Source organism: Macaca thibetana, chromosome 3 (assembly GCF_024542745.1).
Source record: "Macaca thibetana thibetana isolate TM-01 chromosome 3, ASM2454274v1, whole genome shotgun sequence".
NCBI lineage: Eukaryota > Metazoa > Chordata > Mammalia > Primates > Cercopithecidae > Macaca > Macaca thibetana.
In genome coordinates this window covers 15,079,450-15,106,656 of record NC_065580.1, presented here as the reverse complement: position 1 = coordinate 15,106,656, position 27,207 = coordinate 15,079,450, and the positions used below count along the sequence as shown (strand labels likewise).

The window sequence follows — 27,207 nt, the reverse complement described above, 5'->3', positions numbered from 1 at the left end:
GGGCTCTCTCCACTATTCCAGTGTGTCTCGCTTGCTTTACGAAAACTTCTTCAAGCATAATAAATTAGAAGCCTTGTTCAGGGACGGCAGGGATGAGAAAGAGATATCAGGTTGTTATGGGAACCCATGGTCTTTAGAGCTATTGGTCAAAAATAGAAGCCTCAGGATGGCAGGATGAAAGATCCTCTCTGGGAGACTAAGAGGTGAGGTGAGTCTCTTGGGGAAAGCAATAGTGTAAGCAGAAAAACAATAAAAAGAAGCACAAGGCACCTTTTTCAGAAAGGGGTTCCATTTTTTTTTTTTTTTTTTTTTTTTTTTTTGAGACGGAGTCTCGCTCTGTCTCCCAGGCTGGAGTGCAGTGGCCGGATCTCAGCTCACTGCAAGCTCCGCCTCCCGGGTTCCCGCCATTCTCCTGCCTCAGCCTCCCGAGTAGCTGGGACTACAGGCGCCCGCCACCTCACCCGGCTAGTTTTTTGTATTTTTTTTTAGTAGAGACGGGGTTTCACTGTGTTAGCCAGGATGGTCTCGATCTCCCGACCTCGTGATCCGCCCGTCTCGGCCTCCCAAAGTGCTGGGATTACAGGCTTGAGCCACCGCGCCCGGCCGGGTTCCATTTTTTCTTATGACCTTGGCCACCATCTAGTGGTCAGGCTTGGAAGCGGGATCCAGGCTCAGATACTGAGCACACATGGCCAAAGCCTAGTGGTGGAGTTGCCGGCGTGACCCTGCTTTTTCTCTCCCGCCTTGCGGGGCATCCTTCACTCCTTGGCACGGAGGTATACTTGCATGGGGTTTTCCTGCCACTCTGGTAGGGAGGCCAGGCTGTCAGCCACCTCCTTCTGGACAGGCCAGCCCCAGGCCTCAAAGAAGGGAACCAGGTTCTTCTTCACTTTTTCAGAGAACTTCTTTACCCATAGGTTCATCCTGCCAGTGTTGTCTTTGGGGAGATGAGAGAGGGTCTGGTACTCAGCAAAGAGCTGGGTGAATGGCTCCCACCCGAAGGCCTCCTGGAGCTGACAAGGGAAAGAAGGAACAGAATGAGGTGTCAAGTTTGCAAAAGTGATGCGACATGTGCGTTCTTAAATATATTTCATTCACATGATCACCTCCCCTCAATCGTTACCTTCATCCTGGGTATGTGTCCCTATCTTCCCACTCTACCCCTGCACAATAATGCAATTTCATTGCTCATTCCACCTCTCAGCCACAAAACATCACCCCCTGAATCTAGTGGGGGGTGCTCAGGGGAAACCTAATGTCTGAATAGAGGTAAACACTCAATAAATGTCCACTATTAGTATCTTTAATTTAAAAAATTGTCTTCCCAGATCTCAAGTATTTTCCTCAGCATCAGGACAGGTTTGGACCTTACTGAGATGAGAAACCCTCACTTCCTACATATTTGGCCTATTGAGATTCTAAAAGGCTGCAAACCTCGAATACTATACTTTCCAGGTATGATACTAATCCTTATTTTTTAGATAACCGTCTCGGACCTGTGACTATCTGCAATGATACAAAATTGCTCTGTAGAACACTGCATTTAGGGCAGAAAAAGAAAATACTCCAGCCTGTCTTGAGGGGCTACAAATGAGAGTGGCTCATACTTCTTAAGGGGCAGCCCTCCGGAAAGCCCTTGGCAGAAGGCCCCTGTTCACTAAGATTATACAAATTTCTAGTTAGCAGGGGTCTGGGGTTTCCATCTCTACTCTCCCTTTAATAGATGAGCATTCTCTGACTCTAGCTTGTAAAAGCCCAAGGATAGATAACACTATTGAAGTCAAGCCTCCCTCAGAGTCTCACTGCTGTACCCTCATTATTGCTCATCTGTTCTTTACTGGCTTGCTCTTTGACACTTATTAATGAATACGTCAATAAATTAAGCATTTAATAAACATATAACATGTATTAGACATCCAGACCCTGCCAGCTACTGTGCTAGGCAAACATGATTAAGAGCTCTTGTCCTTCTAGAGAACACTGGCCAAAGGGAGAAACACAAGTAAATAAACACATTATTAAAAATGTTGGTTTATCAAGGAGGCGATGTCCAGGAGAGAAGGGGACAACAGAGCTGAATTTGGACAAGTGACTTGACAGCTAATGAACAAGATGTTCCAGCATGATTCAGCAGCAGGAAGCAAACAACGGGAGGCGCAGAAGCCAAAACAGCAAGATGTGTCCGTAAGCATAAGCAGGTTGGCATGCCGGAGGGTAAATGTGGAGGTGACAGCAGGAGATGTAGCTAGAGGCACTGGTGGGGCTGGTCATGAAGGGCCTCCTATGCCCTGCTAATGAGCTTTGACTTTTCCTTATATGTGCTAGAGAACACTGTAAGCATTTTATAGACAGAGTATTCACATTATTTTGGAAGGAGTGTAAGGAAGATGAATCATAGAGCATTGAGGCAAGATGCTAGGACAATTTAGAAGGCTACTGGAATACACTGAGGGAAGACTAACGAGGCCCGAGCTAAGGCAGCAGCAGCACGGATGCTGGGGAGAAGCCCGCTAGTGGGAAGAGGAGTCAGAAGGTGCCTGTTTGTCTTGAGGCCAAGTCCCAGACTTGGTCTCTCTAGAGCTATTGAGAAATGATATTCAGGGCTCCACAGTGAGTCGGTAGCAGAATAGGACAGAATCAGGGCTTAAATTTACAGTTTAGGGTCAACCTACCATTGTGGTCAGTGGTCCTATATACCCCCAGACTGGCTATCTAAGGATATGGAAATGAATGCAGTACAAAGTTACCTCATTAACTGGGACTGTCTCACATTCACTCTTCACAACATTAGTGAAAGGCACAAAAAACTAAGAAAGGGCATGGCAATGCGAAAGCCTGGGGCTTGTCATTAGGTCCTGATTTTAAGTTCTAGGTCCTTCATTTAAATGGGGGATACTGGACAGGTTGCTTAAATTCTTTATAACTTATGCTATATTTCTATTTTTTCATAATATTTTTCATTTCCTCGTACATCTCAAAATCAGAAGGTGAGTGAGACAGGTGCTAGTCTCTCTGCCTTAGAGGGGTATAACTCAAGAAGCACCACCATGTGGCCCAGTCCCTCTCATTTCCAGGGGAGGTGGTGGTCCCTGGACCTAGTGGGGTGGTGAAGGAGCTGGAGAGCTACTGAGATCCAGGTCGCTACATAACTGAAGGGTCTGGTCATCTCCTTCTCCCAGAATTTCTGCTCAGTACCTGTAGATATGTTTCCAGGGCTGTCCACACATTCCAGCCACACAGAGGGGCTCCCTTTCCCAGGTGGGCCTTGATTCTCTTCTCTCGCTCTGGAGGGCTCAGAGCCTCGTGGGCCTGAGCCCTGGGGATCCCTAGGACTGTTTCATGCACGTAGACTGACCAAAGGTTGCAGGTGGCCTCAGTAGTGTGCGGGGGGAACTCCCATCCATGCCGCTGTTGGTTGTGGCCCAGCTCATGGATGGGGCCCCACACACCCCTGCTCCTCATGTCCATCTCGTTGATGATCTCCTTCACAGACTCCAGGTGGCACATGATGGGGTATCCTGAATGCATCCAGCCTGGGAACACAGAAGGAAGAGATGAGCATTGAGGAGGGTCTGCCCAAACTGTCTCCTTCATTCTTCTCCATTATGGGACTTTTCTTCACCATCCTGGTTATCCCCAATAATTGCAGAATCTCTGTGCTGATTGGAAAGCAAATAGCTTTCTCCTACTTGGTCAGAAACTGAATAGTACCTAATCTCCTTCTTAGCCTCTCACACCTGAGTTGTGGCCTCCTCCTCACTCTGGCCCCGGAGAATACGGTTACACTTTACATAGTCATTCTTGCTGTAATTCGACACCTTCATTTTGTGTGTGTGAGTGTCCTTTACATGTCAGTCTGATATAATGATGTCCTATGACTGGATCTGAGATCCTTGAGGACTAGAACAGTGTCATTCTTTCTTCCCCATGTATACTACTTTTGTCCAAATTTACACTCTATGATAGAGGTAATTTTTGTCCTTATTTGAAGCTATGAAATTTGAGGTATGAACTTTCCCCATGTGGGATCCGCAGTTCCTTATTTCTCTTCCTATGCACCTCCTTCTTTTTAATCACTCAGTACTTACCATAAACCTCCTTATGTATTTCCTCTTTTCATTTCCAACTCGGCTTATGTTTGAAGAAAATAGTTGATTTTCTATGCTGTCCTTGAAATGACTCTGGTTGCCATCTATGAATTCGCAGTACAACTTTTTCTGAGATTGTTCTACCATCTGCTGAAATCTCACCTTGTAGATATCAATAATTCGTTTTTTTCACATGTAAACATTCTTTCATCCCCATTGTGGTCAATGTCTTTTATATCTTTTTCCCTTGCTTTCCTAATAAAAATATGCTTACACATCTTGGACGTTCATAAAAGGCAAAGTAATAGATACATGGTTTCCACTGACCAGGAGGATTCCCTGGGAGCACCCACCAGCTGAGATCTGCACATCAGCCACAATCCTCTCGGGACGGCGGAGAGGGAAGGGTTCAGCCGCCAGCCTGGCCACAGCCTCCATCATCTCATCCCAGAGGCGGAGCACAGGCTCGGGGTCCTTCAGGGCCTGGAGGTTTGTGGTTGGCACTGTCAGGATGATGTTGTCCGTGGCCAGCTCTCCCCAGGGAGCCGGGTCCTCCTGCATCTGCCTCTTCCACTCTTCTAGTGATGTCTTACCTGGGAATAAATATCATGGAACCTACCACACCCACTTCCCCGACTTCCTTTGAGCTGAAAAATACCACCTGAACTCTGGAAGAACATTGCAATAATGAACTCCTATCACAGGGGTCTATAGGCTATAAAGTGAAGAAAAGGCTTCCTGACTCTTCTCTTTGTCTGCTCGGAAGTATCCATAGACACAGGGTATTCCATATCTCCTGCCTCCACGTTCTCCCTCAACAGTTCTTCCTCTTTCTCTCCACCAAACCTTATTTCTCTCCCATTTAGCAACCATCCCACAGTTTCCATGGCATCTGCCGCTCTTCCTCCTCCCTAGATGTTCATTCCACTTACCCAACTTGTAGTATGGGGCAGGCACAGCCCCCCTGATAGTGACAGACACAGGGCCTAGTTGGCTGCCCTTGGGCACGATGACGTAGAGGAGGCCGCCCCAGAGGCAGGAGACTGACCGTTCAGTCCTGTCCATACAGCATTGATGAGTCACCACGGGGGCTCGAGATAGCTTCCTGGCCTTGGTTAGGTCATCGGTGTGGCAGCCAATCTGTACCTGGACAGGTGATTCCACCAAGTGATGGAGGAATTAGAATCCTTGTGATGTGCGTGTGAGGTTGTTTAGATGGAAGATATTAGACAAACATGCCCATGAAACCCCAGCTTCCCTTATCTATGTGCTAGGCATGGAAACTTCTCAATTTTAGCAGTCCAAAGTCATCTGGACTTCAAAGCACGTAAAATCATTTTTCCAAGGATTTAAACAGCTCCACCATAAATCTTCACCTGACATGAATTGGTGAGAGACCAGGCTAATCCTGGCAAAGGTCTTCTGTCTTTCTGCCAGGCAAAATCCTGGGCTCTTCTAACAGGACCTAAGCCAGTCTGGTGACGCTGATGTTGGGGATGAGCTGGGGGACTGTGCTCTGTCCTCTGTGAACACACAGGAGGCCCATCCAGAGTGAAAGGTTGATTCTCTCTCCCTCTTTGTCCAGAGCTTCCCTTTCTGGCTGCCAGATGGGTGGAGATCTGTTTTGTCTGGAGTCCTGGAGTTGCTTTTCTTAGGTTTGATATAAGCAAGCTCCAGAAAGAATGCTGACAGAAAAGAGGCCCTAGCTGTGGTAGGAAGTGGCCCTCAGAGTCAAGGAGGCCGAATGAATTTAAATTCTGCATGTAGGGCATATTTTGGGGAGTGATGGGATTTTCACACCCTTCAGATGTCAAGATAAAGAGATAAAACCAGAGTTTGTGCAGAATGAGCTTGCTGACACCCAGCCCAAATTTCTACCGCATGTTTCATACTAACTCCCTCTGAATTTGCACGTGGGACCCATAAGGAGGCATGAAGAGGTAACTGCCCATGCCCAAGGATTCCCAGCCCTTCCTTTTCCTTCTGTCAGTCACCTACTAATCACATCATCCACTCCCTAAACCTTTTCTAATAAAGTAACTCTTTAAGTACAATGGGACAGATTTGAGCTGGGCTCCTGTCTCCTTGTTAGTCCAATTGCAATAAAATGCTTTTTTTAAAATGAAACATTCAAGTGTCATAGTTTTGGCTTCTAGTCCATTCTGCAGTGAGCTTCTTTTGCTTGATAATACTAGGCACTTCAGTCACTCACTTAGATGGCCTAAAATTTAGCCGCTTCATCTGTAAAATCTGTAAAATGGGCAGAATAATCCATCTCTGTACTCCTGGCAGCATTGCCATGAGCTGGAGCTAGACAGTGGATGAGAATGACACAGCTCTCGGGTTTTGAGGGGCGGCAGATGTGGGTGTTCAGACCTTACCCGTAGGCCAGCAGAGGCGGCAACTTCAGACAGTGAGACTTCTGCATTTTGTCCTTCCAGGAGGTAGAGCCCGGTACTTACCCAGCAATCACTGTTGCCTGACAAAAGTCATAGAGAAGGCTCAGTTCTTCCTTCCTATGTGACTCTATCTCCACTTGGGGCCTCCCAGTCTCTCCCAGTGGCACAGCTTGTCCCCTGTGTATCTCAAGTCATCCGCACTTCTCCTTAGACTCATCCCTCCTAAACCTTAAGCAGAGTCCCAGCCCCCATCTTCTTGAAAGTACCTGATAAAGAATGCAGTCTGCTGGGCCCAGTGGCTCATGCCTGTAATCCCAGCACTTTGGGAGGCCGAGGCAGGTGGATCACCTGAGGTCAGGAATTCCAGACCAGCCTTACCATTATGCATTTATGCTATTTCTCTTACTGCTTATGAAACCCCATCTCTACTAAAAGTACAAAAATTAGACGGGCCTGGTGGCGTGTGCCTGTAGTCCCAGTGACTCAGGAGGCTGAGAGAGGAGAATTGCTTAAACCCAGGAGGCGCAGGTTGCATGAGCCGAGATCGCGCCACTGCACTCCAGCCTGGGTGACAGAGTGAGACTCTGTCTCAAAAAAAAAAAAAAAAAAAAAAAAAAAAGGATTGGGGTCAATCTTCCTGAAGGTAAGTACTTGCAACGTCCTGTGTAGTGTCAGCCAATCCCACTTTCCCCTATGTCTTTAATGTTCTGGGCATTCTCTCCTGTTTTCATACCTGGGTTGATTCCGTCAATCTCCACAGTGATGGGGTGTTTTGAGGGGTACAAACTGGAGGAGCAGGTCCAGGTGCCAAGCCCCTGGGCCAGCTGGGAGCAGTCAGTTCCAGAGTGAGCCAGCCCAGTGGCCAGGGAGAGCATGGCAGCCTCATAGGAGTCACTGGCAACTGGATTTTCCCGGCTCACAGCTGGGAGGCCTGACCCTCGTAGCATCTTCCTCAGGAGCCTGTGCAGGGATATGTAAGCAGGGATCCCCTCCGCAGGAATCTGTAGGAAGGCTGCACCATCAACTCTCAACTTTGCCAGACAGCTCTTTTCCAAGTTCCCATTCTCATGGTTCAGGATAGCCTGGAATTCAGAGAGCGCCTTGCGGAAGTGGTAGCTTCTCATCTCAAGGGTGGGAACAGGGAAACAGCCTGCTTTGAGAGTCTGAGGCAGGATGCTGAGGCCAAAGCAGTTGAGGATGACGTTACCAGGGAAACCAGCCAAGGGGCAGTGGCCAGGGTTCTGGGAGGCCCACCACCAGGCCTGGCCCCCAATCAGCAGCCCCCCACCCTCAGCCACAAACTCCTGCAGCTGCTTAGCCTCCTTGTCACTGTACGCCTTGCAGCAGTAGACACACAAGTTGCTGTTCAGATGGGGCTCCAGGCTGCATTGCAGGCCATGTTCCGATAGGAGGGGACACAGATCTTTTAGATTTGTGTTCACCCCAACTTTGCCTGTCTGGCCTCTGGCCAGCCAGCGCACCGCATTGAGCAAGAAGGACCCCATCTTGGGAGCACAGAGCAGGCACTCGTGGGCAGCCAGGACCACACGGCCCCAGCCATAGCGAGCAGCTGCCAGGAAGCAGTTGAGTGAGGCATCCAGCCCCAGAGGGAAGGCCAGGGCTCCATGCACCAGCAGCTGTGAGGGGACTCCCCCTGTCCTGATGTCCAGCTCTGAGATCCCCTCCAGGAGCTGCTGCTGGTCCTGCCTGACATCCTCCCCACACCTGGAAGAGACAGGAGAAACAGTGAGTCTACAGTCAGTTAATGAGCTACTGAATCAAACTCATTGAATAGAGAAATCTATGTGCAGGTAGGAAGATTGCATTGTTGATGTCAATCTTCACATTCTTACTAATATTAGGATTTCAGCATGCTAACATCATTTATTTTTATCATGTTTAAGACATATTTTTTCACTTTTTTTTACAACTGATGGCATATTATCATTTAATTGGCAATGTTTGGTCTTTGTTTTTTTTTGAGATGGAGTCTTGCTCTGTCACCAGGCTAGAGTGCAATGGCACAGTCTCGGCTCACTGCAACCTCTGCCTCCCGGGGTCAGGCAATTCTTCTGCCTCAGCCTCCTAAGAAGCTGGGTCTATAGGCGCATGCCACCACACCCAGCTAATTTTTGTATTTTTAATAGAGACAGGGTTTCACAATGCTGGCCAGGATGGTTTCGATCTCATGACCTTGTGAGCCTGCCTCAGCCTTCCAAAGTGCTGGGATTACAGGCGTGAGCCACCACGTCCAGCGTGGTCTTTCTCAGTGATACATAAAATAATGGCATTTTTCACAATCAATGTTGTCATAGATTTCAGGAAACGCTATAGAGGGAGTGCCCTTACTTGCATATCTTAAAATCCACATTTTCTAAATGAACACCTCCAGGAATTCCTCCCATTTAGTCAACTAAGTGTTGAATATTGTGGCTTCAGTTTCTTGACTTTTAAAATAATTAAACATATAAACAAATTAAGTTAGAAAAATTAGTTTATTATGTCCAGAGAAAGTAGTACTGCTTATGAATTACACGAGCTAACTTTCTGCAAAGGAAGATTGCAAAAACACCAAATTTGGACTCTCCATAGGGTAGTTCTGATCTAGGAACACATCAGAAGTAAATTGTTTAACACTACACTTGAAGATTTATACAAACACACACTGTTTTTAAAAATTCACTTAGATCTGGTTAGAGTATTCACTTCTTTTTATTAAGGAATAGCCAAAATGTAATGAATCAAGAAAAGGTTTTGTATTTCAAGAATTTTTAAAAACAATTTGTATATACTGTAAATGTCAAGCAACAGGAGGTTGGTTAAATAAGTTATGGTTAACAATAGATTGCAAACCATATTGTGATGAAAATAATTATCAGATAATTTGAAAAATGCTTAATGGAAAAACTTTTAAGATTAGATTCCAGGATACCATGGTCTAAATAAGCCAAATTTTAGGGGAAAAAATCAAAAACCATAAAACCAGACATTGAAGCAGAACCTAAAGCATATTTATCAAAATATCTTTGTTAAAAAAAAAGTCTTGGCTGGGCGCAGTGGCTCAAGCCTGTAATCCCAGCACTTTGGGAGGCCGAGACGGGCGGATCACGAGGTCAGGAGATCGAGACCATCCTGGCTAACACGGTGAAACCCCGTCTCTACTAAAAAATACAAAAAAACTAGCCAGGCGAGGTGGTGGGCGCCTGTAGTCCCAGCTACTCGGGAGGCTGAGGCAGGAGAATGGCGTGAACCCGGGAGGCGGAGCTTGCAGTGAGCTGAGATCCAGCCACTGCACTCCAGCCTGGGCGACAGAGCGAGACTCCGTCTCAAAAAAAAAAAATAAAAAAATAAAAAAATAAAGTCTTCAGTGGTTTGTCTTGGCTGGTGGGATTTTAGGTCCTTTTAATTATCTTATAAAACTTTATTGTCTCAAATTTTAAAATTAACATCTATTTCTCTTATAATTAAAAATTAAATGTTATATTTTTTAAAAGTATAGTTCATTTATTCTGGTAGTAAAACATTATTGAAAAATGTAACACTTGTTCAGATTCTCTTTCTTTTCAGCATGAAAATGAGGAGATGGCATGTCTTAGTTTTGCCATCCCATTTTCAGGCTGACATGGTAAATGTCATATCAGGTATCAGTTCTGCCTGTGGCTTTTTGTTACCTGTTGAAACTCAAGATAATTTGGGGAGTTAATGACATTGAGCTACAAGACTTAATAATAAAACATTCCACTCTAAGTGTGCTTAGCATCTTCTCACCTGGCAAAGTCTCAGCTAATGGCAGTAAACCTTCAATATAGAAAGCTGCAGATACCGTCTCCACAGCTAATTGAAATGATTGCTTACATTCATCCACGTGCCCACACACACATACAAACCACAGTAGCATTGGGAATCTAGGAAGTGACTAGAATGGGTGACAAAAGTTGCAACAACCACATAGAATTAAAGAAAAAAACCCAAGAACTTCTTAGCATAAAGGGCAGCATAAATAAAGTTAAAGAAGGTGAGATCATTGAGAGAAAAATATTTGCAACAGATTGAACAGATACAAAATTAGAATCCAGAATATATGAGTAATTTCTAAGAATAAACAGAAAAGCAAAAAAACTGAAAATAGTTTTAAACTATATTCTCAAACAGCTCATGAAAGATGAAATCCAAGTGAAATATCCAACATTTGAAAAGATATAATCATGTAAACGCAAATTATATACAATAACGTTTTTTATCCAGAAAATTAGTGAAAGTTTCAAAAGCTAACAATATTAAGTGCTGGCAAGAGTGTGGAGAAAAATAATCTTTCATAAAATCTGGAGATCAATTTGGCAGTATCCAATAACATTAAAAATAGAAATAGCCTGTAGTAGTATACACGGAGGCAGTACTAGGAAGTTCATTGCAAATTGTTGGCAATAGTGAAAAAGTATGAAGAAGTTAAATATTCACTAACATGAATGCAAATAAAAATTGGCATTTAATCATACGATGGATTACTATTTACCAGTCAATAAGAATAGGTCCACCTATGTTAATTAACAAGGGAAGATGTTCAAAACATTTGTTGAGTAAAACAATTTCAAAAATAGCAGAACTTGGTGATGTTACTTATGGAAGACCAATATAAAGCAAAGTAAACATACGTCAGTATATATCCAGAATGTCAGGAAACAACCACAATAAATGGATAAGAGTTTTTCTATTGGATTGTGGGATAGACAGAAGGACTGACATTGAAAGAGATGATCAAAAGGGCTTTTGCCTCAATAATTTATTTCTTCAAATAAGGAGAATGTACAATTATATTTCTCAGGTTGTTCAAAATTAAATATAAAATGTTAAGATAACTGCTCCAAAAATAGAAGTAAAATGTATAATCCACAAATGTGTTGAGGAAATTTAAGAAATGGATAAAACTTAGTAGCAAGCAAGGAAAAATGTAAAAAGAAATAAAGCATAAAAATAGAAAATAAAATTAAAAGGGGGTAAGAGCAAGAAATACATTGGAATCATCACAGTATATATGAATGTATTGAATTTCTATTTGATAGAGGCTGTTAGATTAGTTTAAAAACATCTGGATATAAGCTGCTTATAAAAGATACCCTTGAAACTAAGTGACATAAAGCATTGAAAATGACAAAATCAACGAAGTTTTATTTCAAAAAATACAAAAACAAAAAAGCAGACATGTCAGCATTACTAAGGGATACAATAATTTCAAAGAGGAAAAATTAAAAATGAACATTTTCTGTGGATAACAGTTACACTCTAACCAAAATAAAATTTTTATTAATTTTTATGTCCTGCAAAAACACAATACTGAAAGCAAGAACTGCTACAAAGAAAATAAAAATATGAATTGACATTACATTTGGAGACAGTAATGTATTCTCAGCATCCATTGGAAAAAAAAAAAGGATGGAGATGATTTGATCAGAATGACTTACAAGCTTACTTACAGCCAGAAGACAATTGTCCTGCATGCTGAGGACAAGAAAATGAGACCCTAAAAGGTTGTGCTCTGCTAAGTTGTTGCATAAATATAAAGTAAAAGGCGGACATTCTCCAACATGATACATTAACTAAAAAATCAATGTGCAGAGCACACACACACATAGATAAGCATCTGAGATGATCAAACTTTTAGGATTGGCTACCTCGGTCCAGAGGCACGAGACTGGAGCTGGTGGTGTGGGGAGGAGGATGAGTTGCCATTTTCCTCTCTATATTTCTGTATTGGTGCGCATTTTTTTCACAATAAATTTGAATTCCTTTTGAAATATTTTCATAAAGAGGCATTTCTTAAAAAGAAAAATAAAGAAAGAAAGGAAATGAGGAAAGAAGGAAGGAAGGGGATGACAGAGGGAGGGAGGGGAAGGGAAGTGGGAAGTGGGGAGGGAGGGAGGGAAAAGTGAGTAAGCATAGCAGTTAGGATACCAGGTAAATTTCAACAGATGATTTGACAGTATCCTAAGGGCAATATTAATGATCTCAGACAGCTAGTTACCAATATTAAATCTTGTATAATATCTGTTTACAATGTTTAAGTGTGGAAAACAATGAAAGTAGCTGCTATTTAATGAGGTTTAACATATGCTAGGCATTTAATATATGTATTATCTCTTTCAATCATTATAATAAACTTGAAAGTTATTATTCTCACTTTAAAGATGGAGTTTGGAAAAGCATGTTTCTTAGCTAATAACTGGCAGGGACAGGAAGCAAACCTGACAGAGCAGGAGCACATCTCAGACACACACCACTAATTTATGTTTCAGCTCCCTTTGTAGCCCCATGCATTTCAAGGAAATCACTTCTCTTTTAACTACAAGCAGCCAGAAAGAGCAGACAGAAAAACACAGATAAGACAGCTCTGGCACAGAGGGAGGAGGGAGCAAAGTCTCTTGGGTAACTGCCCAACTTCATCCTCACACAATGAGCCCCAGTTAAACAGTGGGCCTTAATAAGCACATTCCTTTCCCTTTGGGTGCACTGTCAGGGAAGCTAAAAGATAAGAAGCTAAAAGTGGGGTATGCCTGCATATGCAGAAAGAGCTATGGGAACAGAGACACAACTCTCCCTCCCAGATAAGCACAACAAAGAGACAAAGAAGCAGTTGAAGTCTCTGATAAACTCTCCCACCCTGAATCCTTAAAAACTGTTAGTCTGTAAGGGAGTGTGCCTCTGACCTAACTTGTCCAGAAGCCCCTCTCATGTTTGTTTTCTTTAAATTAAACCTGTCCTTGACTGTCAAGCCATCTATCATGTTTCTTATCTATTTCTTTAATTTTTACTAAACCCAGGCTGGATTTCTTCCAAATCCACTGATGTCTACACACCAGAACTCTGTCACTCAATTACTGAGGCTTTGACGGAACCTACATCTGGGTACATGGTTATCGACAGGTATATGTTGTGCAAAGGAAGCACAAATTAAAAACTGCCAAATTAGGAAGGTACTGCACTGAATAAAACAGTAAGTGTGAAGTGCGCTGCTGTCATTTTCACCATATTGAAGGTAAAACATCTAACAATTTATATATTTTTTCTTGAACATAAAAGTAATGAAGTCTACTGGTAGTAATCAAATATATCTTCACTTAGCTTGTTTTGTTTTTCTGTTCAGATTGTATAGGATGCAAAAATACTCTTCTGGATTTATTTCACTCTCTGATAAATATGAACAGGACAGAAATACTAGAATCTAGAAATGTTTTCTTAGGATCTGTAACATCAAGAAAAGGACTAGAGAGCACTATGTTGATCAGATGCTGTAAAAAACATTTTGAAGATCTGCAGCCCCCAACACTTGAGTATCTTTTTTTGTATTTTTAATTCCTTAAATACAGATAAACCATAGTAAATAACAAAACTTTTAAAACTGTCTTCATCATCACTGAACAATATGGGCATAGATGGTCAGAGAGGTGCCTTGAAATTGTAAATGTATTTTTTTTCTTTTATTTTAAGCTGGTAAATACAGGGTAAAATCTCTTTAGGTCTCAATCATGCCTATTAGACACACAATTTTATTTAACCTATTTAACCTGTCAGATTTAAGAAAATAATTTGGAAAACTCACTTTTGTAACAAATTGCAGGTACATAAATTACTCACTTGGAATAGTCAGAATACAGATGTATTTTGACTGTGAGCACAGATATATCCATATTTATATGTCAGACCAAAACCCTGCTTAAACATACAAACATTCCTATGAATGTCATAATATTTACTCTTTCTCCTGGTTTAATAAACTACATTTCCAATATTATTGGAAGATTATTGTTAGAACAGAAGGAGATAATATAGGGTTGAGCAGCTCTTATGGAAAATGTTTGGGACCCACCACTAGTGTTTCAGATTTTGATTTTTTTCAGGTTGTGGAATATTTGCATACACATAAGGAGATACCTTGGTGATGGGACCCAACTCTAAACACAAAATTCATTTATGTTTCCTATATACCTTTACGTAGAGCCTAACGGTAATTTATACAATATTTTAAATAAGTTTGTGCATGAAACAAAGTTTGTGTACATTGAACCATCAGAAAGCAAAGGTGTCCCAAAAGTGGGAATTTCCACTTCTGGCATTAACGTTGGTAGCACTCAAAAAGTTTTGAATTTTGGAGCATTTCAGATTTTGGATTTTTGATTAGGCCTGGTCTCCTCACTCTTAGGGGACCTAGTAAGCTATGCCCACTTCACCAAACCACAGATGGAACTCACATGGGGAGTTTATACTTGAAAGTTTTTTTTCTTGTCTGTTCACCCAATTTGTTCACGTTTCTATGAATTAGAAAGCATTAACGATAACTATTGAATTTGTGATTTTGACTATTTTCTTTCCATTGTACATGGGAGGTTGATTGGTGTTAGGAGATACTCCATCCTGGGCCACTCATCAATCACCTGTTCTCCTTGGCCAGTGTATAGGAATGTATGTCATCATCATAAAAACCTTTGATATCCAGTCATTTATTAATTATTTTTCATTCATTTTGTCAAATTTGATAGAGCAATTCTGGGATCTAGCCTCATTTCACAGTTCTTACCTGGAAACTGCATTCACGGATCTTGAATATAAACCTTATAAACCTCCCACACATTTATCTCTGTCTCTGAGTCAGATTCCCAGGAACCCAAGCTAAAACAAGTGGAATTTAGCAGTGCCTAGAGAAATTACGTATGAATTTCCTCCGTGACTCTGAAAGCCCATTTCCAGTGATATGGCAAAATATAATGATACATACACAAAGGTATGTGGTGCTTGTCATCTGGAACTCTTTGGACAAAGACTTTGTACTCTACAGGACTTTGTTGAGGACAGAGATAATAAATAATTCTCAAGAGAGTCATAAGCTTAAGCCACTAGTACATATTTACAATCTTTACTTACAAAATAGTGACAGGTTCTCACTATGTTGCTCAGGCTGGAGGGCAGTGGTTATTTGCAGGTGCAATTATAGCACACTGCTGCCTTGGACTCCCAGCCTCAAGAGAGCCTCCTACCTCAGCCTCTCGAGTATGTGAGTACGTGTGCATCAGCATGCCCAGGTACATATTTACTAATATGTTTTAGAGCTTGTAGATTATACCATGTGTAAGTATAATGGGTGGCTGGTTGGTATCTGAGGTTAACTTTTCCTCCAGACTCTTCTGTCATGGTATAAAGGTAGCAAGTGCCTTTGGATTTGCTTTTAAATATTAAAGCAACTACACTATCCTCCTGTTATATAAACACAGGTGTGCCCTTGCAGATAGGACGTGAGAGGAGCTTTTGTTGGGTTTTAGAGACTGCCCCACTCCTTGGCAGGTAGAGTTGGGGCAAGCCAGCAATCAGTTCTCTTAAGAAGCTCCAGGGCCTTCCAGCCGAGATTTGAAGTTGAGGAACCTGCTGGGTCAGTCCAAGCGCCTTTGACCAATATTTGTTGGCAGGAATGTTCACTGAAAACCTCTAATGGGACTTGCTCTGAAGGTGGGAAGAATCTGAGCCAAAGACTCAGACTGTGACCTTCTGAGACTCTCAAGGAATTGGTTAGCTCTGGCTCTGTTGTTGACTGAGGCTGGAAGGCTCTGGCGCAACCCCTAGCCCCATATTCCCTAGCAGGAAGCTGTCTGCAGGATTAACACTAGTATGTGAGGCTGCCTTTTCTCTTGCTATGGATTTGGATTCATTCCTATTTTTTCATTAATTTATATAGTTTACAAATATTTGTTGATCTCTAATGTTAAATACTCCAGGCACTGAGAATAAAGCAGTAAATGCAACAGGCAAGAAGATCACAGAGCTCTATATTCTGGTTGGTTAGAGAGGCCCTAGCAAGAAACAGCAGAGATAGTTATAGAGAGTGATAATGTTTAAGGAATAAATGGAGAAATGTGATGAAGTGAAACTGGATGGAAAGTCCTAATTTCAGTATGGCCACTGGGGAAGACTGCTCTGAGGAGGGTGTTTGAGTTGAAATGAATTAAGAAGAATAAATTGGATTTTCAAGAGCTGAGAGAAAGCTTGATATTTTATAAAACAAGAAACCTAATGTTACATATTGTGGTCTTTACATTGAGGGACAGTTCTAAAATACTTCAAAGATGTGTATGGATAACATATGTTATCGCCAACCCCCCAGTACTCAACTAGAAAATATCTGAATATTTAAGCAATATTCTATTACAGACACACGTTTCTTCCATTATTTCACTTAACAGTGAAAATATAGGTAAAAAATATTTGGTTCATAGCCCGACTTCTCCCTGTCTCCAATGCTTCTTCCTTCACCTTTCCACAGCTGCTGATCCTGAGAGCACAACCTCATAAACCTCCCACACATTTGTCTCTGTCTCTGAGTCAGATTCCTAGGAACCCCAGCTGCAACAAGGGGAATTTAGCAGTGCCTAGTGAAATTACGTATGAATTTACCCCATGACTCAGAAGTCCCATTTCCAATGATATCACAAAATATAAGGATGCACGTACAAAGGTATTCAGTGCAGCACATGTGTAACAGTAGAAGTACCAGAAAAATAACACATACTGGAAACTCAAGTGCCTGTCAATAAGGGACTTATTGAATAAACAATATCATATCCATATACCATGGTATAATAGAGTATACAGTGTATCTCTACATACTACTCTGAGGCCATATCCAGGAAATAATGTCAAGTGAAAAAAAGTAAGGAGGAAAAAATGTATAGAGTATGTAATTGCCTTATCCAGTGAAGAGAAGACTACTAATATGTGTGTGTTTGTGGATATATAAACAAATCATGGAGCATTAACCATTAAAAAAAGCAGGGAAGGAAGAAGGGAATTGTTTGAAGGAAACAGGGACAGCATATAGGTTTCTTAAAATTTTACTTTGGACCCAGATTACTATTTTACATAATTTTAAACAAAATTAAATTACACAAGCAATTCCAAAACTAAATAAAATAACCAGTGAATTGACATGTACATCTGTTTAGCAATATAACCACAAAGAGAGGAAGTATTGGAAGTGATTTTAAAGATAGTATTTTGACTTTACATATATATAATAAAATATATCATCGGGGCCAGGCACTGTGGCTCACACCTATAATCCCAGGACTTTGGGAGGCCGAGGCGGGCGGATCACGAGGTCCAGAGATCGAGACCATCCTGGCTAACGCGTTGAAACCCGTCTCTATAAAATCACAAAAAATTAGCTGGGCATGGTGGAGGGCGCCTGTAGTCCCAGCTACTTGGAAGGCTAAGGCAGGAGAATGGAGTGAACCCAGGAGGCAGAGCTTGCAGTGAGCCGAGATTGCGCCACCGCACTCCAGCCTGGGCAACAGAGTGAGACTCTGTCTCAAAAAAAAAAAAAAAAAAAAAATATATATATATATATATATATATCTCACTGGGACAAAAAAAAAAACTGCAAGTAATCTTTGCTACAATAATCATCATATTGCTGGTAGTAGTGCTATTATTCATATTTTGCAACTGTTGTTTGTATATCATGGGATAGAGCAAATGGATAATTACACTGGTGTCTTATAGAACCAGAATTTTTCATCATGAGAGATAGGAGATGCAGAGGTAAATTGCTGAAATCAAATTAAAACCCTGTAGCCCCAAATCTGATCTGAAGTATCAGTATAAACCAAAAAGATCCATTTCTTAGCTGTGCCTATTTAGAAGGCCTAGAAACAATGATCAAACAATGCACACATCTAACACCAAGATTGGGGTTTCTAAATGCAAATTAGGACTCCCAGAAATATGGGCTGTATGTTTAAAAAAAAATAGAAGAAAGAAAAAAAATAGGGCTTTTTGGAGAAATGGCAGCTCCTGGGCCTGAGAAGGAAATACATGAAACCAAATTGAACCTTCCTGTTATATTAAAAAATCAGGAAGCCCATTAAGGTTGGGTGGAAAAGATTCAGGAATCATCCTGAATTGGCTCACAATGGCCAAACAGGACAATTTCAACATCAGTAAGGACAATAAATGAAACACATTGTGTTTCCAATCATGATTTCATAAGAATTCTAAGAAAAATTTAAAAACATTGGTGACCTCTGGAAGATGCTAGGGAACCAACTCAATATTGGAAACTGGTTTTAAAATGAGAAAGAGAGAATTAAGTATTTATTTTGCCTTTCCTATATAAATTATACCATAGAGTATGTAATTGGTGAAGGAAAGTGTGTTTTACACAACTATTCCAAATAACAAATAAAAAGAATATTAAAATTTTAAAGTCATCATTTTATAAACACAAATTAATGGGTCTAGGGCTAAGCAATGGTTATTAAGGACTGCCAACCTCACAGTAAGAGAGAAAATTAGACCACTGTGTTCTATCCAATGGAAGTGCATACTACCACCTATAAAGTAGGTCAAAAATTCAAACATGAATCTGATCAAACCTCTAGATTAGGAGTTAGGAAAGTTTTCCTTAAAAGGCCTGACAAATATGTTAGACAAATATGGGTCACGTGGTCTCTGCTAAAACTACTCAACAACGGTAAACACTGGAGATTGAAAGCAGTCACAGTTTGTGAATGAATGGGCACGGCTGTGCTCTAACAACACTTCATTCACAAAAACAGGGGCTGGTCTAAGTTTGTCAATCCTGACCTAAAATCGAGATCTAACTTTTAATTTGTATTATACAGAAAATACAAGGAAAAGATGAATACGTTAAATCAGTGGTCCCTGACCTTTTGGTACCAGGGACATGTTTATAGAAGACAATTTTTCCATGGACTTGGCAGGGGCTTCAGGATAATTCAAGTGCGTTACATTATGGTGCACTTTTTTCTATTATTAGTACATTGTAATATATAATGAACTAACTATACAACCCACCATTATGTAGAATCAGTGGGAGCCCTGAGCTTGCTTTCCTGCAACTAGATGGCCCCATGTGGGGGTGATGGGAGACAGTGACAGATCATCAGGCATTAGATTCTCAATAAGGAGCACACTACCTAGACCCTTTGCATGAGCAATTTGCAACACGGTTCGTGTCCCTATGAGACTCTAATGCTGCCACTGATCTAACAGGAGGCGGAGCTTAGGTGGTAATGCAAGTGATGGGGAGCAGCTGTAAATACAGATGAAGCTTTGTTTGCTCACCCACTGCTCACATTCTGCTGTGTGGTCTGGTTCCTCATAGGCCATAGACTGGCACCCCTGTTTTAAATGATACCATAGGAAGGCAATGAATTTGCCTTTCCAGGTTTTCACCATTGCTCCTCACTCTGCCTGGAATCCTCCTCTCACAGATGCCCTCATGGCTCATTCCCTGACTTCCTTGAGGTCTACTTTCAAAGTCCAGACTGAAGGAAACTGTTTGATAAGGAGTAACTGGTGTCTTCAACAATAGCAACAAAACTGCAAGAAACAGAAAGTTGGAAAGGAAAAGTGTATCTTAAAAGAGATAAAAAATTCGTATCAGGAAATCAGAATATCTGGGCTTTATTTAAATGTCAATGTCAACATATTTTTTTTTTTTTGAGACAGAGTCTCACTCTGTTGCCCAGGTTGGAGTCCAATGGCACGATCTCGGCTCACTGCAACCTCCACCTCTCGGGTTCATGTGATTCTCCAACTTCAACCTCGCGAATAGCTAGGACCGCAGGCGTGCACCACAACACTCAGCCAATTTTGGTATTTTTAGTAGAGTATTGCTATGTTGACCAGTCTGGTCCCAAACTCCTGACCTCAAGTGATCCACCTACCTTGGCCTCCCAAAGTACTGGAATTAAAAGCGCGAGCCACCACGCCTGGCCCAACATTAACAAATTTTTAAAAATAAGACAATCATGGAAATAAATGATGATGCTAAAGAATTATTCTTTTAGGTGTGATAATGGTGACTTGCATTTATGTTTTCAAAATACTTCATACCTTTACAGATGTATATTTAAATACTTACAGATGAAAAGACATGATGTCTGCTGTTTGCTTCAAAATAATCTTGGGTGGGGAAGAGTGGGGCTATGGGTGAAATAAGATAGAACTGGAGTTGACTATTTTGGGGATGGGGAATGGCTACATGGGGGTTCATTGTACTCTTCTGTCTACTTTTGCATATGTTTAATGTTTTCAGTAATTAAGAGTTAGAATAACAAACACACAAAATATACCTGAGAATTGGTGGCAGGGATTAAAAATGTAGGTATAGATGAAGAAAAGCAGGTTGAGTTAGCTAAATAGGAGAGTCCCTTGGGGCAATTAAGAGGCATTATGGTGATGAGATTTCACCTGTTTGTCCCTCCTTAGTGTTAGAATAAAAAAGTTGAAGTGAATCAGATCCACTCTAATGTCTCTGAAAAAACTCATCCCGTCCCCAAATCTCTCAGAAGGGAAGGAATTCAAAGAGGTCCAGAGTTCGGGGCTGGGGGTTCGGGGCACTGCCAGCTGCTCACTAGTATCTGAATGCCCCTTCTTCTTTCTACAGAATCTTGATTTCTTCAGAGACGCCAGCGCCCATTTAAAAATAGCCAACCCTTCAGACCTTCTGGTAGTTAGGTCTGGAAGTCAGGGCTCCCACTGATTCTACATTATGGTGGGTTGTATAATTATTTCATTATATATTACAATGTACTAATAATAGAAATAAAGTGGATAATAAATGCAATGCACTTGAATTATCCTGAAACCCCTGCCAGGTCCATGGAAAAATTATCTTCTACAAAACAGGTCCCTGGGAGCAAAAGGTTAGGAACTACTGATTTAACTAGGCTGGCCACTAAAATATAAATAGAAGTCTAGGACTTCCAGAAAATGTATGATTGTATAAACTTAAAGTAGGTGTATCCATTCCAATTTATTATTGCATGGGTGTAATTATGGTGCCTGGGGTAGTAGTGGCAATCTTGTAGCCATAAGGATAAAATAACACACCATGACAGGGGCAGGCAGTGATAGGGAGACAGCGACCGACCATGGGACGTCATGGAGTCACTGCCCCAGAGTTGGACTACCTACCCGTACTTCATGTTTCATAGAAAAAATAAACAGCTACATGGTTAATCTGCTATACTAAGGCTTCTGCTACACGTGGGCAAACATAAGTAAGTAGTCACTAATATCTGAAACCCAAAACATCCAAAATGAAACTCCTGATCTCCTCTAATCCATCTTCTCATTGTCCTTTCAAGATCACTAAACAGCAGCACCTGTGTTTAATTTTTTGTCTTTTTCAGACCAAAAGTCTCAAATCCTCTTTCTCCTTACTCAATCCATCAGCCAAGCCTGTTGGGTTCTCCCTTTGAGGTGTTTCCAGAAGGGAACCTGTTCTCAGTAGCTCCACAGCTTCTACCAGCCTTGTCTGGGCCACCACCATCTCTCCTGTGGTCTATCTCAGTGGCCTCCTGATTGGTCTGCTACTTCCACCTTTGCCTCCCACAGTCTGTTCTCCACCATCAATCACAGGGTTCCTTTTGAAATTTAAGTCACATCATAGCAATCTTCTGTAGAGAATACAAAATGCCTTCCCATCTCACTGCAAATAAGATCTAAAGTTCTACTCCTGGCCTGTCAGTTCTTACATGACCTGAGCTGTCATTCACTGAGCTCCCATCATTCTGGCTTCCTTGATTGCCAGGTGTGTCCCTGGCTGATGGATGAAATGAGTGCTCAGACACAGGTATGCAGTGTAAGAACAGCTAGGTGACTGCCTGGCTCTAGTGGCCAGAGAGTAGCTCCAAGAAGCTGAAGCTGCTTGCTTTTATTTACTGCAGGCATAATACCGAAAGCCTGGAGCCTACACAATCCGTAAATGACTAACATTTATTGTTCCTCATTCAGAGAACATCATGCGTGCAGATGTTCAAATGTCAGCTCCTGTACAACTTCAAACAAGTTTGATCAAGACAAATTCCCCTACACTCACTTGTACCTACTCCTTGCCCTCTGCCTCAGGGTCACAGAACAGCTGCCTCAGCTATTCTCCCCCGGGGCTTTGCAGAGCCTTCTGACGTTACAGAAGGGCCACTCCCTTTCCCTTGGAACGTACCAAGCAGGCTTCCCTTCCAGGTTTTCACACTCGCTCCTCACTCTGCCTGGAATCTTCCTCTCACAGATGCCCACATGGTTCATTCCCTCACTTCCTTGAGGTCTCCTTGAAAGTGTCACCTACCAGACCAGCCTTCCAAGCTAGCCATGGGCTTGTTTGTACTCATCTCCATTCCCCTTTCATCTTGGTCATCCTCTGTGTTGCAGAAAACTGCATTTCTGTGGCTCCCCTGTTCCCTGGATCCTGGTGGGTTCAGCCCATGGGAGGCAGAGGTAGAAGACTGAAATCAGGAAGGAAGAGGGAAGGAGGCTAAGTGTTTGCTTCTCTCTTCAGGCTGTATTTCTGGTAACCACAGTGTCTCCTCTGAGACTCCAGCTCCCGGCAGACAGACGTTGCATCTGTGTTCCAGCTCCTGCTGGGAAGGCGTAGCATGGCTCCAGCTTCTACCAGGTGGCCACAGCACCCGGACTGCAGTAATACCACCATCTCCCTCTGCTGGTTCTGCTGTTGCTGATCTCTGGGTTTCTTGCTGTCCCCTGTGTGTATTTTCAGCTCCTCTATCATGGGTATAGTCAATTCCCCACACGAAATCCCTTCTGCTAGCAATGCCAACAAATCCTGACCAATCCAACTTGGCCTGACTGATAGGACCTCCCTGAACACCTTAAATAAAATAGCCTCCATCAGCCTTCCAGTTGTCATGCTATCCACTTATACTATTATCCTTCATGGATTTTAGCAATGCCTGACAGAGCACATATATATTAGTTTCCTTAATTGCCTATCTCTCCCCTGGAATACAAACCTCATGATGGCATGATTTGCCTGCCTCGATCTCTGCTAGACCCCCATTATCCAGAATGAGGCGTGACCAACAGTAGGTGCTCATGCAAACAAACAACTATTCTTTCACGCATTTAAGAGGTACCGATGAGCACTCTCTATGTTCTATGTACTAGATGTGGAGATAGAGTGGTGAGTAAGACAAGCTTTTCTATTCAGCTTTGGCCACAGGAGGGAGTGGCAGTGAGGGCCCCGCCTCTCTTGTGTCTTGGTGCATTTTAATCATCCTGCTTTTGATTTGTGGTGGTTCCAAACTGGGTGGAAAATCACCTGTATTGAAAAATGGAAGCTCGTTGAGGAGGGGAACCAACTCTATTGTTTACCCTGAGTCAGACTCCCTAAGAGGGGAACCGACACTCACCTGACATGGAGTGGGATCTTGGGCACCTTCTTAGAGACCTTGAACCGGTCTCTGTCCCCATAGGTGTCGGTGAAGTACACTCCGGCCACACTTGTCACCTTGTTCCCGGGGAACCTGGAGAGCACCTTCTCAGGGCCGTGCCGGCTGGCCCAGTACCAGGCCTGGCCCCCGATTAACAAGCCCCCTCCATGTTTCACAAACTGGATCAGTGTTGCAGTCATGGTGTCATTGTAGGCATTGATGCAGTAAACCCCTAGGGGCTCTCCTGGTTCTGGCTTGACCTGTGCCTCAAGCCCAGCATCCTGCAGGATGTTTACTAGAGGTGCCAGGGATGGATGCACTCCCATGGGAGCCCCAGGGCAGGGACACAGCCAGCTCACTGCATTGAGGAGAAATGGAGCCAAGCCCGCATGCAACAGGTAGCCCTCATGGGACACAACCACGAGGCGGCCTTGGCCGTAGGAGGAGGCAGCAATGAGCACCTGGCCCTTGTCATTCACCATCACGGGGAAGGCAGCCTCTCCAATAAGAAGGAGTTCACTGGGGACGGGGTCTCTGGGGACATCCCAGCATGTCACTCCATCCATGAGGGCCTTGAATGCAGCAGCGGCAGTGGTCGCCATGGTTCTATCAGCTGCTGCAGGGGGAAGCAAAAACTTTCATGTATTTAAGAGATACTGATATGCACTGCTGGTCAGAACAGATGAAGGAACAGGTGAAAAAAGCAAACAACTAAATGCATTCACCTCCAAATTTTACTGGATTCTCTACTGTGGGCCAAGCAGTGTTCTAGCACTGGGAGTACAGCAAGAAACAAAACAGATAAGGTTTCCCTTTTTGTGAGTTGAATATTTTAGAAGGAGAAAGAAAGAAGAATAAATAGGTAGATAGAAAAATAAATAAAATGCAGCAATCACTATGATGAAAATAAAACATGATGATGTGATATGGAGGAACTGGAAGATTATTTTAGATTGGGTGATAGGAAAGGCCTCTGAGAAACTGGCATTGAAGCTGAAACTTGAAATGCAGTGAGCAAAGAGCATTCCAGCAAAGAGACCACTTTGGGGTGGCTGAGAGCCAGAGGCAGGGAAGAGCAGGACCCTAGGAGGAGGGAAGGAGGGGCTAGATCCTGTGGGGCTGGTAGATCCAGGTGGTAGTTAAGTTCGTGAGCCTGAGTTGACACAGTACCTGATCTTTTTGAACAGAAAGGTCATAGACCTGTCAAAACATGCATTTCTTCTGACAGCTCTGATAAGTTGGAAAGTGCCTCCCAATTTATAAAGTCTGCCCTAATGGAGAGGGCCTCCCTCTATTTGGTAGCATTCTGCAGTTTCCGGAGGTCTTTTAAAATTTGCTGTGCCTAAACTGAGCCTATTTTTCCCTTTAAGCAGCTCCTCTTGGATAAATGACTTCAGCCTCAGTTTCCCTATCTACAAAAAGAGAATAATACAGCCCTGGGAAGATTGTTTTTGAAGTTTAAAGGAATATGGATGGGCCAGGCACAGTGGCTTATGCCTGTAATCCCAGCACATTAGGAGGCTGAGGCGGGTGGATCACCTGAGCTCAGGAGTTCGAGACCAGCCTGGCCAACATGGCGAAACCCGTCTCTACTAAATCTACAAAATATAGCTGGGTATGGTGGCATGTGCCTCTAATCCCAGCTACTCAGGAAGCCGAGTCATGAGAATTTCTTGAACCCTGGCGGGAGTGGAGGTTGCAGTGAGCCGATATCGCACCACTGGACTCTAGCCTGGGCGAAAGAGCAAGACTCTGCCTCAAAAAATAGAATAGAATAGAATAGAATAGAATAAAACAAAATAAAGAATACGGCTAAAAATGCCTTGTCTGGAGTCGGTACACACACAGTGGGCAAGGAATACTTTGCTGTCCTTTCTAGTTTCCCAGATTGATGAGGACAGTGTTGTAGATTGCAGTCCTGCAGTAGTCCCCTGGCTGCCTGTGTCGCCTCCCTATGCGCATCTCGGAGGAGCCCACTGTGAGGGACTTTCCTCTGTGTTCAGATGGCTTCTCACCTCTGCAGATGCACAGGGCAGCCCTGAAGTAGCAGTGAGTTGACACCAGGGTGAGCTTCGCCCAGTAGAGCGGGGAGTCATAGAAAAGTGTCCCATGGCTTTCCAGAGGGGCCCATCACAGAGATCCTCGGAAGGCACCCAATGGAACGGAGCGCCATGTGGAAGACCCTCAGCCACATGCCCCTCCCAGCTGTCTCTTTTTCCTTGTCTAATTCTCTCCACTTCCTCATTTGGGCTTTCTGGTCTCCCTTACCGCAAAAAAATCACCTGCAGGTACGCCCTTGCATAAGGCTTTGCTTTAGGGGAGAATCTAAACTAAAACACACACCAAGCCCTTGAGCCACACGTGCCTCCTTCCTTTCTTCCTCCTGTTCCTATATGCAGTCAACCACCTCATTTTGTTAATCTCTCACCATCGCTCTCAAACATCAGTCCCTTTAGTTGGCAATCATTCTAGACTAAACCAATCTGGTTTTAGTCCCCGGGATGTATTCTCATCCACAGTCGTCCTCTACAAGAACTCTAACAAGAACCGTTACATTTCGTCCACTCTCTCTAAGGTGAAACTTGCAGAGCGCCTCAGCCTGACTTCTCCAAGGTCTGGCATCCCAGTGATTACTGGACGTTTTCCCTGCTACTTTCTTCCACGAAATCTCTCCAAGCTCAGAAAGGTTGGCATTCTGAGCATGCCCTGCGTTTCCTGTAGAATTCCATCTCTTCCCCTCTTCCCTTCCTATCCACCACCTTTTTCTTAATAATGCTCGCGGGAAAGAAATTCACAAAAGAGAGCCAATACTCGGCAGAGCACTGAGAATGCGGGTACATGATCTCAGCCTTAGAAGTTACCAGTGGAAAAAAAAAAAAGCAGCGGAGAGAGAGATCCGGAAGCCTGAGCTCAAGATCTTGCTAGCTACTTTCCAAAAGACAAGCGACGTCTTTCACTTCTGAGGCAGAACCAGTTTGACAGGATAAACAAAAACAGACAAAAAAACCTCAGATGAGTAATATGTCCCGGAAAGCTGACCCAGCATTCCGCAAGGACATGTGTCCTCGTGCACGCACACACCATGCTCATCTTTGTCAAATTCATAATTTACAAGTTCAAATAGGAGGGAGAAATGTGTTTTGACACAAATTGCAAATAGCACCAGACTAACAAAACGAAATGAAACCAGACCTGGACCTAAGAAGGGAGGGACACCCGCTGACGCCGGGAATGGCCTGGGGCCTCTAGCACTTTGCGGCGACTCCCAGTGCCCTAGGTGCTCAGCCACCGCCCCCACCCAGGACCCGCTCGGATTGGAAAACTCACCCCTGAGCAGTGCGGATCCCTGGGGACGGATGGACTGGCTCTGCAGTGGTGCGCTGGGGACGTGTCGGAGGCGGGGCGGGGCGGTCCCGGAGGCGGGGCGGTCTCGGAGGTGGGGGCCGTGCTGGAGGCAGGGCCGTCTCGGAGGCGGGGCCGTCC

At 43.2% G+C, this 27,207-nt stretch overlaps 1 protein-coding gene across 3 annotated transcripts; it reads right to left on the bottom strand.

Annotated features, from left to right (window-relative positions):
- Positions 1-605: 605 nt before the first annotated feature.
- On the bottom strand, positions 606-27,142 carry LOC126951039 (TRPM8 channel-associated factor 2). Of its 3 annotated transcripts, XM_050784922.1 has the most exons (8): positions 27,052-27,137; positions 23,704-24,340; positions 7,221-8,212; positions 6,470-6,567; positions 5,021-5,234; positions 4,442-4,681; positions 3,196-3,533; positions 606-1,013 (listed from the first exon to the last, which is right to left on the bottom strand). In XM_050784922.1, exons 2-8 carry the CDS (start codon positions 24,324-24,326, stop codon positions 759-761), a joined length of 2,760 nt encoding a protein of 919 aa, XP_050640879.1. In that variant the 5' UTR covers positions 24,327-24,340; positions 27,052-27,137; the 3' UTR covers positions 606-758. The 3 variants fall into 3 exon arrangements, with proteins under 3 accessions (XP_050640879.1, XP_050640881.1, XP_050640880.1); XM_050784924.1 differs by lacking the exon at positions 23,704-24,340 and having other exon boundaries at positions 612-1,013; positions 27,052-27,142; XM_050784923.1 differs by lacking the exon at positions 4,442-4,681 and having other exon boundaries at positions 612-1,013.
- Positions 27,143-27,207: the final 65 nt, after the last annotated feature.